The 12,529-nt window shown below is 46.4% G+C and overlaps 1 protein-coding gene across 2 annotated transcripts in view; it reads left to right on the top strand.

The window, feature by feature from the left end:
* TTI1 (TELO2 interacting protein 1) overlaps nucleotides 1–10,759 on the top strand; it is a 51,441-nt gene extending 40,682 nt beyond the window's left edge. The window contains exon 8 of one of the 2 annotated variants that reach the window (XM_030914316.1): nucleotides 2,211–10,759. In XM_030914316.1, coding sequence (XP_030770176.1) covers nucleotides 2,211–2,358 — 148 coding nt within the window. In that variant the 3' untranslated portion in view covers nucleotides 2,359–10,759. The remainder of the gene's footprint in view (nucleotides 1–2,210) is intronic. The other variant, XM_010355336.1, reaches the window with a different exon arrangement.
* Nucleotides 10,760–12,529: the final 1,770 nt, after the last annotated feature.

The raw sequence follows: 12,529 nt of genomic DNA, 5'->3' as shown, positions 1-12,529 counted from the left end.
GAAATGGCTCTCCTGTCTGCCAGAGGGCTGGTGAGGGAACCTCTCAGGGCAGGAGGCTGGTGCAAGGCCTTATGCATTCTGGAAGGAGATGGATATGCACTGGCCCTGTAGAGCAGCCATGTCTGTGGGCCCCTCTGGCAGGTGGGCTTAGGACCTCTAAGGAGGCACCTTCATCGAGTTTGGGTGGAGGCAGACTTAGCAGCCCCATGAGAGTTCCTCTTTATGTGCATCACGCTTGGGTTTTTCCTTGCTCCTGTTTGCTTTTCCTGGCTCCAAAGAATGACCAAACCAGTGTTTGCTTTTTTTAATTTGTCATATTAAATATAGCCTTTGTGGCAGGCTTTTACATCCAGGCTGTAAACTCTAGAAATGGAAATTGATCAGGGGGTGGTTGATATAACCGAGGTTGTAAATGCTAAGAACAGAGATGCCATTCCAGTTTAATGCTTTTATCTAGTGAATGTGCCTTGTATGGAGGGGGCATAAATCTTCCAACTGGGGTGGTATGGGGGAGGGGCAGGAAGGTGAGGGCAGGGTGTGACCTTGCTGTGTGTTACCACCAGGTGTCACTGTTAACTGGCAATGCCAAAAAAAAAAAAAAAAAAAAGCCAGCTCCCCCAAAGTCCCTCTAGTTAAGTAACTTCAATGGATAACAAATGTGCAAATCATATTTGCGGTGTGGGAAGGAGGGCTTAGCATACCAGGAGCTAAAAATAAGACAGTGTCCCTGAGGGTAGGCATTGGATTACAGACAACAGGTCAGATCAGCCACGCCCCCATCTCTGCCGACTGCAGTGGCAAACTTTGCTGATTGAAATTCTCGGCCTCCAAGATGTCTCCTGGCATGCCCTGGGCGTTCTCGGTTCTGTGCCTTTCTGGCCATGTAGCTTTTCCCTCCTGTACATGAAAGGAGTTTGAAAAGAGAGCATACATCCTAAATTTGTTTTTCCTTGAAGTCCATGCATGTACTTAGCCTAGTTAAACTCTATTAAACCCATACTCCTTGGGCCCATCTCTTAGCAGACTCTGAGATTCCCTGGCTTTTGCAGTGAGGTTTTACATCATCCAATGAGCCTTTTTACCCTCGGCTAAAAGGAAACAAAACTAGACAACACCTATTTTTGAAAAGATGAAGTCAGGCCATGTGCTGAGGCTCACACTTATAATCCCAGCACTTTGGGAAGCTGAGGTGGGAGAATCAGTTGGGCTCAGGAGCTCCAGACCAGCCTGGGCAACATGGTGAAACCCTGTCTCTACTGAAAATATAAAAATTAGCCAGGCGCAGTGGTGTGCACCTGTTGTCCCAGCTACTTGGGAAGCTGAGGCAGGAGGTTCACCTGAGCCTTGGAAGGTCGAGGCCATAGTGAGCAGTGATCACACCACTGCACTCCAGCCTGGGTGACAGAGTGAGACACTTTCAAAAAAAAGAAAAAGAAAAAAAGATGAAGACAGTGCCCAATAAGTCTCATAATAGAGGAACAAAGCTTTTAGGATGCTTGGCCTCCACCCCTAGTCTTACCCCTACCTGCTAACCCCAGAGCCCAGATAGGGATGCAGGGTGCCAGCAGGTGGTGACCAGCTGGTATACCTTCTGGCCACACAAGTCCTGGATGCTGTTATTGCTGTAGCCCCTGATGGGGCGCTGGGGAGGTTGCCATTCCAGCTCCCTCTGCCTCACCATTGTGTGTGAGAGAAAAAGCAGCAGTCTTGGTTTGGACAAACCGAGGTTGAGATCTTACTGGCCATGTGACCTTGAGCAAATGATTTAGCTTCATTTCATTTTCTTCCTCTGTAAACTAGGGGTGATGAAAACCTCATTCTCATAGGGTCCTTGTGGATGAATCACATTAGTATGTTCAGGGAGTCTCCAGGTACTGTTCTAGGGACTAGAATTAGAGGGAACAAGATAGGGGCCTCTGCCCTCTGCTTATGTTCTGAAGGTATATTTACATCTGTGTACACACCTATGTGAGGTACATTGTATGTAAATTTCCCAAATAGGTGATGCATGCTGTGTATGTTATACACAGACACATAGACACTGGCCACAGAATTTCTAGTTGTAAGCCTGCTTCATCTTTACTAAAATCTGAACTGGGGATTTCACCTCGAAAGATCTTTTTCATGTTAATTGTGCCACCACGGTTTGCAGAAGTCAGGACCAGGTTTGAAGGTTCATTTACTGACTGACTTCCCTGCTCTCTTTCTAGCAGTAGGATCCCAACCCATCAAAGAACCAGCTGGTGCCTTCAAACCCTGGACGAACACAGACTGGCACAGGCTCATCCATTTCATCCCCGTCAGAGCCCCAACTCCTCTCTTTACCCACACATGAGCCTATTATATTTGAACGGATGAGGAGCCACAGAGGTGATCCATTAGTTCAGCTGAGCTTGAAATTAGTAGCTCATCGCCTTAAATGGTGTGGGCAGTTTGGCTGAGCTTGGACTGCAAAGCTGTTCCCCCTTGGATTGCACCCAGCATGGAAATGAGGGCACACCTAATATTTTTTCCTTTTGACACTTGATTAATAGTTGACAAATCCAAACCCAAGTAGTTAGCTTTCCTATTATCCATCTTTTGACAGGCATTGCTGCTTTTCTTTCTGAGTCCCATTGTTCTAAAAATACACTCAGATCTGAAGCTGTTCACTCTGCATATATAGGCCTGATTTCATGGTGTCAAAGATAAGAAACATCTGGCAGGCAGATTACAAACCAAGTGGGTTGCTGGGTTTCAGAACTGAAGGCAGGGACCTCTGGGCTACTTAAATCTACTTAAATTCAATGCTGCCAATTCTGTCCCTACTTCCTTGGTGTTGTCATGTCACTGATAACCTGCCAGGGTCAACCATCTTACCACCCAGTAGGAAAGCCAAGCGTGGGGTGTGTGTGCACAGTGCACATGCCGTGCCAGGTTGGAAACAGAACACTCTCGATGACAGATCGAGCCTGGTCGCAGCACTGCCCGCGCAAAGTGGGTTTCGGTCGTCAGAGGCTGTGGTCGACCACAGGGTAGTCATTTCCTCACTCTGCAGGCTCTGTCATCCCTCTCGAACACCTCGGAGGCGCGGAAGTAAATGTTGTCTCAGTACTGAGTAAAGTAGCCAGGGAGATGATCTCTATTGTCTTATTGTATGTGTGTATTTTAAAAGATTCTTACTAGGTCTCTTATGATGAGCCAAGTGCTGTGTTGAGAGTTGAAGATTTTCAAAGGTAACTACCAAGGCCTCACATTGTTGTTCAATACCAAGATAGCTTTGGACAAATTAATTCACTTCTCAAAGTCTCTGTTTTCTCATCCATAAGACTGAAAAGAACATATATATTATTTTGCTTATTTCATCTACTACGACGACGACAAGGATGCAGTAAAGTCAGGTAGCACATAATACCACCACAGAGTAAAAGTCACTAAATAGTAGTTGTTAATCATTATTTAAATGTCTTATTCCAAAAATGACTTGGAACATCTTATAAATTGTTTGCAACAAAGAAATAAGGAAGGAAGCGAAGAAATTTTTTAAATGGAAAAATAACAGCAAAAGCAAGATGAGACCCAGCTGAGATTAATATAGACAATACAGTTAGAGCCCTGCAGTCTTGCTAGAGAGGAGCTTTCAGAGTGGCTCTGTGCATACTGACAGACAGCAAAGAGGAAAATGGTACAGGAAGTACCTGAATAAGAGTTTTTAAAAAGAAAAGGAAAGAAAGCTTTTCAGAAAGAAGCATGGATTTCCTTATTACTGAGGCTTGAAAATTTCTCCATGGGTCATCTTAAAAGAACACTGGGTACTATTGTGACTAATATCCTCAACGTCCTTGCAGTAAATACAGAAGTACATTTCCTAGAGCTGTTTCTGAAGACATCCGTGAGTGGAGGCTGCTGGCTTAGTGCCAAAGCACAGGTTACAAGAAAACAGTTCAGGCAGGAGGGGGGCAAGATAGGTAGGCTGCTATGAAGATGTCTTTATCTTCAAGGGTACATACCTTCCAGGGAGGTGCAGGAAACTGAATGTGGCCCGAGAGTGCAGCCAGCAGGGGGAAAGGTCCAAGTCAGCCCTCACAGTGCTCAGCACAGAATGCCACTTTGAAATCTGTGCCCAACAGCACTGTCGTGGGATCTAGGCTTACAGGGTTCCTGGAGGCAGGAGAACTGGCCAGATGGAAAAGGCCGCTTTTAAATCTCGCCCCAGTGGGATTTAAACCCTCCTAGGTTCTGGCTTATTTTTGAATTGTCTATAACAGATTGGGCCTCTCAGTGCCATATCCTTTTAAATATGCACAAAGCAATGGAGTCATTCCTCTGCATTTATGATACTTTATCTTGTGGCACTTTAGGGGTATGGTTAGCATCATTTGCTTCTACTAGTGTTTATGGTTTTAAAGCCTGCCCTTGTTGCATTTAAATATTTTTGATATGGGTCTCTGTGTGAGTACGCATATTGGTGTTAGATCGATAGATGAATGGTTTTGAACAGGTAAATATAGTTAAGTCTAACAAGCACGTATAGCTGCAAAGGTAATTGGTAGTATTTATTTGGAGAGTAAATCGTTGCTTCAAGTCATAATCCTCCATTTCCAACATTTAGAAACAAAAAACGACCTCCGTGCAGGGAAAGATAGCTAAATTGAATAGCAAGAAGGGACAGGCTTGAAATACTGGTTAACCAATGAACCGAGACCCATTAGAGTACATTACTGAGTATAGAAACACAGCCCCACTGCTTGCTGGCTAGGACGCAGCGACACCCTGAGCATCCATTTGTTTGAAAGGAAACACACAGCCTCATTTGCAGCATCAGCATGTACAGAGTGATGGGAGAAGAGATGGCCAGAGAGAAGGAGAGTGTGGAGGCTGTGCTGCCAGAGAAGGAACAACGGGAACACCAAAATAACTTAGTGGATATGCCTGCTTTCCCACAAGTGAGCTTACTTTCCCACTGCATTTAGCGGTGCCCACATAGAGCCTGTATCGTGTTCCTAAGGAGACATTTCTGAGTCACTTCTTTAGAAGCCCCAAATAAATAAGCAAACAAACAGATCACAAAGCCACATGTTCTTTACCACTGGCATTTACCCTGATGGCTCATGAGAGCATTTTATAAATCCAGAAAGAGACGGAGAACAGCAGATCCCTCAAGCAAGTAATTGACAGAGGAAGAATAGCGTGTCACCCAGGAGTGCGGGAAGCCGCGCATTTCAGTTACAGTTTATTTAGCTTCACTGGGCCTTCATTGGCTGGTGGTTTTCTAGAGCTCCCTTTGAGCAGATGTTGTCTAGACAGAGATGGTGGGAACATACCCTGTAATATTCGCTCCTGCAGCAGAGCAGAGGGGTTTCTTTTTGGTTTTGCCATATTGGGAGGGTGGGGGTGGATAAGGATCCAGTGCCCATGATTGAAAACTCTCGTGGTCTCTTGGAGCTGCCAGGGATCTTAGAACTGATCTGGTCCACCTGCTCTTTACAGAGAAGCAACTTGCCGTGCCCCTTTTCAGGAAGCCATGCCTGGTGCCACCCCGCACATCACTTCTAGAATGGCCCTTGCCATAGTGCGCCATGGGCCTCTGTGATCCCTTCGTCTACCCCAGCAGACAGAGAGCCCTGAGGGCAGAGCCTTTTTTGTCCCTCTGTCTTTGTGCCACAGGCACCTCAGTTAGTGCCTGGGCTGGACCAGGCTCTAGTAAATGTTTGATGAACCACGAAGAGATAAGACTTAAACCCAGCTGACCAGATTCTAGGAGCACGTTTCCTCCCTCCCCATTCCCACCTCCTTGCCTCCAGCTTGCTCACTAGGAGCACCCCCATATTGATCATGAAGGAAGGAACCGCTTCTGGTTTGGCATCTGGAGTTTATTAGGTACTTACTGATAGCCGTCAGTTGTAGATAGGGCTGAAGTGCAGGCAAATGGCTGCCTGCATGGAGTGAAATTCAATAAAACCGCATTTTAAGTGAAAAATCAGTATAAACACCAGGCTTCTTTGCCATGGAAACAGGTTGCTTAGAAACTGCCTAACAGCGAGTTCTAAATTTTTTAAAGTCAAGTTATCATTTAAGCTACACGGCCCTACAGGTTATTGAGAGATAATCACTCGCCTCAGGACACTCGGAGGCATGCGGCACAGCTGAGTGCCTCCCGATACTCTGGGGACCAGATAATCTCTTGATAACTGTGCTCCCTGGAGCCACTGATTTGGGCCTGGGGGAGGAGAAAGAAATTTTTGTTCAGGAGTTAAATGGTGTACATACATTTTTTAAAAAGTGTTTCTCTGGGTTTGAAAAAAGATGGAACTGGCCATTTGGCGTGTTCAACAGCCATCCGTGCGCATTGTAAGATGTATTGGGAACATTTTCCAGGCAGTTACCCCAGTCACTTCAAAGCAGAGGTCCTGTCTTTGTCTTCTGTCTTTGGCTTATGTAAAAGGAGTTTTCAACATCTTTGGCTTTCAGCTGTTCACTCTCTCGGGGTCCCTCTTCCCAGCTAAGGCTGGGCAGGAACTGGCCCCAGGACAAAGTGGCACCAGAGTTTGGAACAAAGCCTGGTGCTAAGCACTTAGATCACACCTCCTGGGCCTCAGGCTCAGCTCCTGGGAGCTTAAAGCCAAGAAGGGTGCAGGTTTGGAATTTGTCGCATTTAGAGTTCAGCAGGCCGTATGCCTCTCGGGGAGGAGAGCACAGCTACGCCTGCCAGCCACCTGGTTGCATGGCATGGCATTTGCTCCCCACCTCAGGCATGCAGAGGACAGAGTATATTGCATCTGTTTCTTCCTGAAAATAATGGGGAAAATTAGGACACCATTGACTGAGAACTGGGACCCCCCGCCCCGCCCTGCCACCAAGTCAGTATGGAGAAAGTTATGAATGAAACAAAAGACAAATGTTTTGCCCTTTTCAGGGTGTCTGAAAATTATCCATGGCATGGCGATGCTGCTAAGGTTGGTAGTGATAATTATGCCTCAGACTCTCTGTCTCTCTCTCTCTGGAAGGAAAGAAGGAATACTGTTTTCGTTATATACTTCAAAGTGTTGTCCTGCACCCCCTCTCCTCAGAGCTTCAGAACAAACCTGTGAGGAGAGTGGGCCAGGCGTGATCATCTTTGGAGAAAGAGGAAACAGGTTCATGAGGCAAAATAACTTGCTCCAAGCCACAGAGGTGAGAGAAGGAACGTGCATTCCTGCCATTCTGGGGCATCTGCCCCTTTAAGAGCAAAGAAATGAGACCCAAAACAATCCTTCCAAGAGTTTGGCTCTTGCTTAATAAAAGAAGGTGAACTTTGCACATGTTTTCCCTTTGCTTTTCTGTTAATATTTTATGTGAGTATCTTGCAGGGCAAAGAGAGTGGCTTATTTTCTTTTTCTTTCCTGCCAATGAATACAACATTCATATTTAGCATGTTAAAAAAGAGCTCAGAAAATGAACATTGCAGCGTTTTCATGCTGTGTAAGTCAGAGCGCAGCTATGACTGAACTGGGTCGCGTGGCACCACTTTGCTGGGTGTTGCCCAGATAAAAATATTCCTTGAAGCTGGGAGAGCGCCATGCTGTAGCTTGAGAAATTGTTCCAGCTCTTGAAAGGGAAAAAAAAATCAAATGAAACCATTTGCATTCTAACAGTCTTTGGCACCAGGGAAAACTGTCAACTGTGTCACGTGTAAATAGAAATCTGCTCACCGGTTTTGGTGCATTTTTTCATAATTTCCCTTGCCACTCTAATTATCAAAGATATTTTTATTTTTAAACAAAAATTGTCTCCCACGCAGGCCTCATCTCCTTTCTGCGGTGAAGTGGAAACGATGAATTAGAATATTCTAATCACTTCTCCAGCAACCACTGTGGAGGTTATAAACACAAGATTATCCTAAGCAAAGGAAACTTAAATTGTTTGGGCACAGAACAGGCCAGAAAAAAATTCAGTAGGCTGAGCCCGGTGCTCACACCTGTAATCCTATACTTTGGGAGGTTGAGGAGGGTTGATCACCTGAGGTCAGGAGTTTGAGACCAGCCTCGCCAACATGGTGAAACCCCGTCTCTACTGAAAATACAAAAATTAGCTGGGCATGGTGATGGGCGCCTGTAATCCCAGCTACTCGGGAGGCTGAGGCAGGAGAATGGCTTGAACCTGGGAGGTGGAGGTGCAGTGAGCCAAGATCGCACCACTGCACTCCAGCCTGGGCAACAGAGTAAGACTCTGTCTCAAAAAAAAAACAAAAAACAAATTCAGTGCCCTTGTCCGCCCTCCCCACTCCCCCACTGCCTCCCTGGCCTCCTTAGTGTGTGTCCATTACACCTAAGGATGGTATCAAGACTGGCTTCATGGTAAGACCCAAATCCCCTGAGGGTGCAGGTCTTTCATATCAGTGAAATTAAAACCCAGAATATACTCCCACTTAGCAGGCATTGAAGTTCCTATTTAATGCTGAACAGTATGCAAGAGGCTCCTTAGAATAATTGCCAAGAATAAAATGTGATTTATCAAATAGATACTACATACTGTTCATTGGTAAATAGGGGTCACGTGTGCTAGACTGTGTAGGGCTTGATCTGTGCTTTAAACCTCAGCAAAACCCTGAGTGAAGTACATCCCCCATTTTTGAAATGGGGAGGCTGAAAGAGGGCAAGTTAAATAACTTCCCAAAGCCACATAGTTGGTGATGCCTCTGATAATTTGAATTCTGTTAATAATCTTCCTTGTTCCTTCCTTGGTGAGAGGTTAACCCCTCCTTCAGATCCTTTTGTAGAATTTTAAGTATTCTAGAGAGGGGTGTCGTCTAAAGCCATTCATGTGCAATGTAGTAACTCGCCACGTCCTCATTAAAATGAGAACTCATTCATTGTTACATGGACATATTGCACGGGAAAAAAGATAAAAGAGAAATGAGAACCTGTTCAGTCAACATTAACTGGATGCTGACCACATGCCATTCCAGGTGCTGGAAATACAGCAACCTGTAGAACAGATGTGGTCGCTGGTCCCTGCCCTCGGGGAGCTTATGTTGCAAGGGAGATGATCAATAGTCAATATGTGCTGGGAAAGGTGTCCCAAAAGAGAAAAGTAAGGGGCAGCCTTACTGGGGCACAGTGGTATGGACAAAATGGCATGGGGAGCCCAGCCTCTGAGCAGGCAATTTTGAGCTGAGATGGGCAGACTGGCTGGGAGGCCCCACCCACTGTGGGAGGGCCCCATTCTTCCAGGGATTGCCAAGCCAGACTGAATTGCCACCGCGTGTGAAGTTTACACTTGGACTGCCCAACACAGTGGCCCTGGGCACATGACTGATCTTTCAGAAATAGTATTTGAGCAGCTAAGAGGCACAGGTTATGACCCCAAAGTTCAGACTAAGACAAAAACCACCCTCGGTGGCTGTGTGGCATTCAGTAGCGCGGGCCCTTGAGCTCTGTCCCTGTCACGTGTCAGAGGACATCAGTGCTCTGTCTCTGCCAAAGGTTACAGAGCAGGGCTTAGCCATTCCTGCCCCAGGAGAATAAAGGAGCCCTTTGCCAGCCTGCCAAAGGCGGCATATTCTGTGGATCTGATCCCTGTGAGGAAACGGGCTCCTCACACGGGAGCCATGAGTGTCTGTTCGCACCACCAAGTATCCATGGCTCTCGGCCAGAAAGGCTCCAGCTGCCAAGTTCAGCACCATGCTGGAGGACCATAATAATGAGGCTTGCTCAGGGCCCCCGAGCAGGACAGGGAGCCCTGCCCTGGGCCTGCCCCTGACCCTGGGCTGGGCCTGTGAGCTGAGCAAAGCCTTTAAGAAAGGGTACACTCTGTCATTTTTCTTCTTTATGAAAACTCCTGCTTTACACTCTGGAACTCAGCCTCTTTCTTTGCCAAGAGCTTGTTTGCTGTCAATATTGTTCTGCTTAGACTAATTACTGGTTTTCTGTATGTCAGTGGATATGAAACTGTTACCTGTATTTCTGTTGGGCTTTGGGACCATCCTACTGGTCCTGTCTTATGAATTCAAGTGGGTTATTTCTACTATTTGAAGTTACTTGATATTGTTACCGGTTTCTTCTCAAATAGCCCGGTCAATAGCCTCCTGATTGGGGCTATAGCACTCCCCACCTTCCCCGCCTGTACCCTCTACTCACTCCTTTCCATCTCTCCACAGCGTCTTCCTCCACTTGATGAAGGTGGACCCAGACTCCACCTGGTTCCTCCTGAATGAGCTTTACTGCCCCGTGCAGTTCACACCTCCCCACCCCAGCCTCCACCCCGTGCAACTGCGCGGGGCCAGCGGGCAGCAAAACCTGTACACGGCCAACGTGCTCCACCTGCTCACGGAGCTGCAGTGACCCTGCTCCCCCACTACAGAGGCCACCAATCTCTCCTCCCCTGCCAGCCAGAGGTTGGGCTGACCCCACCCTGGCCATAGGCGGTGGCAGTGGCAGCAGAGAAGGTGAATTAGTCAGCCAATCGATTTATAAATTGATCAATCACACAACTGCTTAGAAATGGACTGAAGGAAAGTAGCTGACTGTTATTTATATTTCATAGCTTGTGTTTTCAAGTGACATTGTCTGGTGGCTCTAAGGGTTTAACTCCTTAGCCTACCATCTCCATAGCCCCAGCTCCCTCACAGGTAACATGCACACACAGACACACACACACGAGGTCAGTTCCCCTCCGTCTGCATACACCTCCCTCTCTTCAAATAATGAGATGGAACTAATTTTGTTGTACCTAACCTGTTCTTTGGGAAACAAACGGAAATAAAGACACTTCTTGGATGAAAAGTATGATCAAGAGCTCACTTTGAAGTTTGTTATTTAAACTGGGTGGTTTGGGTTTTTTTGTTTTTTTTTTTTAATGAGTTTATATTCTTGAATGGTTAACATAGAACCATGGTATAAAATCCAAATCCAAGCAGTACAAAACAGAAAACAGTAAAGAGTAAATCTCCCCTCCCCATTTCCCAGCCGTCTGGTTTCTCTCTCCAAAGGCAAACACTCATTAGAAAGTTTTGGATACTTTTTAAGCAGGAGGTTAATTTTTTTTAACTTTTTACTGTGGGTAATAGTGTAATGAAGTCCCATGTCCCCATGAACCCGACTTCCCTGCCAGTCAGCATATGGCCAGGCTTGCTTCCTCTGTGCCCCGCCCGTGTACCTCTCTCCACACCCCATATTTTTTTGAAGCAAATCCCAGCTGTTACATTGAAACTTTTTGAATGTAAACCACAATACCATTATCACACTTAACCAAACTAACAATGACCCTTTAATATTGTCAGATATTGTCAGTGTCTGAATTTCCCCAGTGTGTTTGGATCAGGATCCAAATAAGTGATGTACGTTGCTGGTATCAGTATGTTCCCTAATAAATCTCTTTTAGGCCGGGCGCAGTGGCTCACGCCTGTAATCCCAGCACTTTGGGAGGCTGAGGTGGGCAGATCAACTGAGGTCGGGAGTTCAAGACCGGCCTGACCAACATGGAGAAACCCCGTCTCTACTTAAAATACAAAATTAGCCGGGCATGGTGGTGCATGCCTGTAATCCCAGCTACTCAGGAAGGCTGAGGCAGGAGAATCGCTTGAACCTGGGAGGCAGAGATTGCGGTGAGCCAAGACCATGCCGTTGCACTCTAGCCTGGGCAACAAGAGCAAAATTCCGTCTCAAAAATAAAAAATAAAAAATAAATCTCTTTTAATATGTAGATTCCCCCTCCACCTCTCTCTCATTTTCCTTGTAAGTGGGGAAACATGGTCATTTCTCCTATAGCATTTCCCACCATCTGGATTTATTGATTGCATCCCTATGGAGGTCATTTCATGGGCCCCTCCTATCACCTGTGTTTCCTGGCCGTTGGGAGGCAGAGTAAGAGTCGTGATCAGGTCTGGGTCTTCTAGCTTTGTTTTTGGCACTTCAACATAGGTGGTGGTATGTACTTCCATCGGGAGGTGTGTATGTCTGATATCTTACTGTGTCACTAGCAACCGTGGCGATCTCACTGGGATCCACATGCTCATTAGGGATTGCAGAGTAATGCTGCTCTAATTCCGCCATGCTGGCTGGCTTTTAGCCAGAGTCCTGTGTAAGGGGAATCTTCCCTTCATCAACCATCTGGTAACCTACTGGTATAGTTTGTATAGAAAAGGCAAGATGGCACTTGCCTATAATCCCAGCTACTCGGGAGGCTGAGGCAGGAGAATGGCGTGAACCCAGGAAGGCAGAGGTTGCAGTGAGCCGAGATTGTGCCATTGCGCTCCAGCCTGGATGACAGAGCGAGACTTTGTCTCAAAAAAAAAAGCAAGATAAATACTTGATTTTTTTCTAGCTGAGAAATTTAAAACACACACATTATGTAAATTCAGGTGCACATCCCTGCCCAGCGCCCCCACGTATGCTGAAGGATCCCAGGGATGATGAATGCTTCCTCACAGGTGCATGGTGAGGCACTGGCTAGATCACAATTCCAGTGACATAGATAGTTCCCAAACTCTTAAAAAGCCCAGAGGGTGCCTGGCATGGGAACATATTGGTGTGAGGGTCCCCTGCCAGCTCTGGAGAGGCCCCACTCACTT

The sequence above is a fragment of the Rhinopithecus roxellana genome, chromosome 13, assembly GCF_007565055.1.
Source record: "Rhinopithecus roxellana isolate Shanxi Qingling chromosome 13, ASM756505v1, whole genome shotgun sequence".
Lineage (NCBI taxonomy): Eukaryota > Metazoa > Chordata > Mammalia > Primates > Cercopithecidae > Rhinopithecus > Rhinopithecus roxellana.
This window is presented reverse-complemented; position numbering and strand designations above follow the sequence as displayed.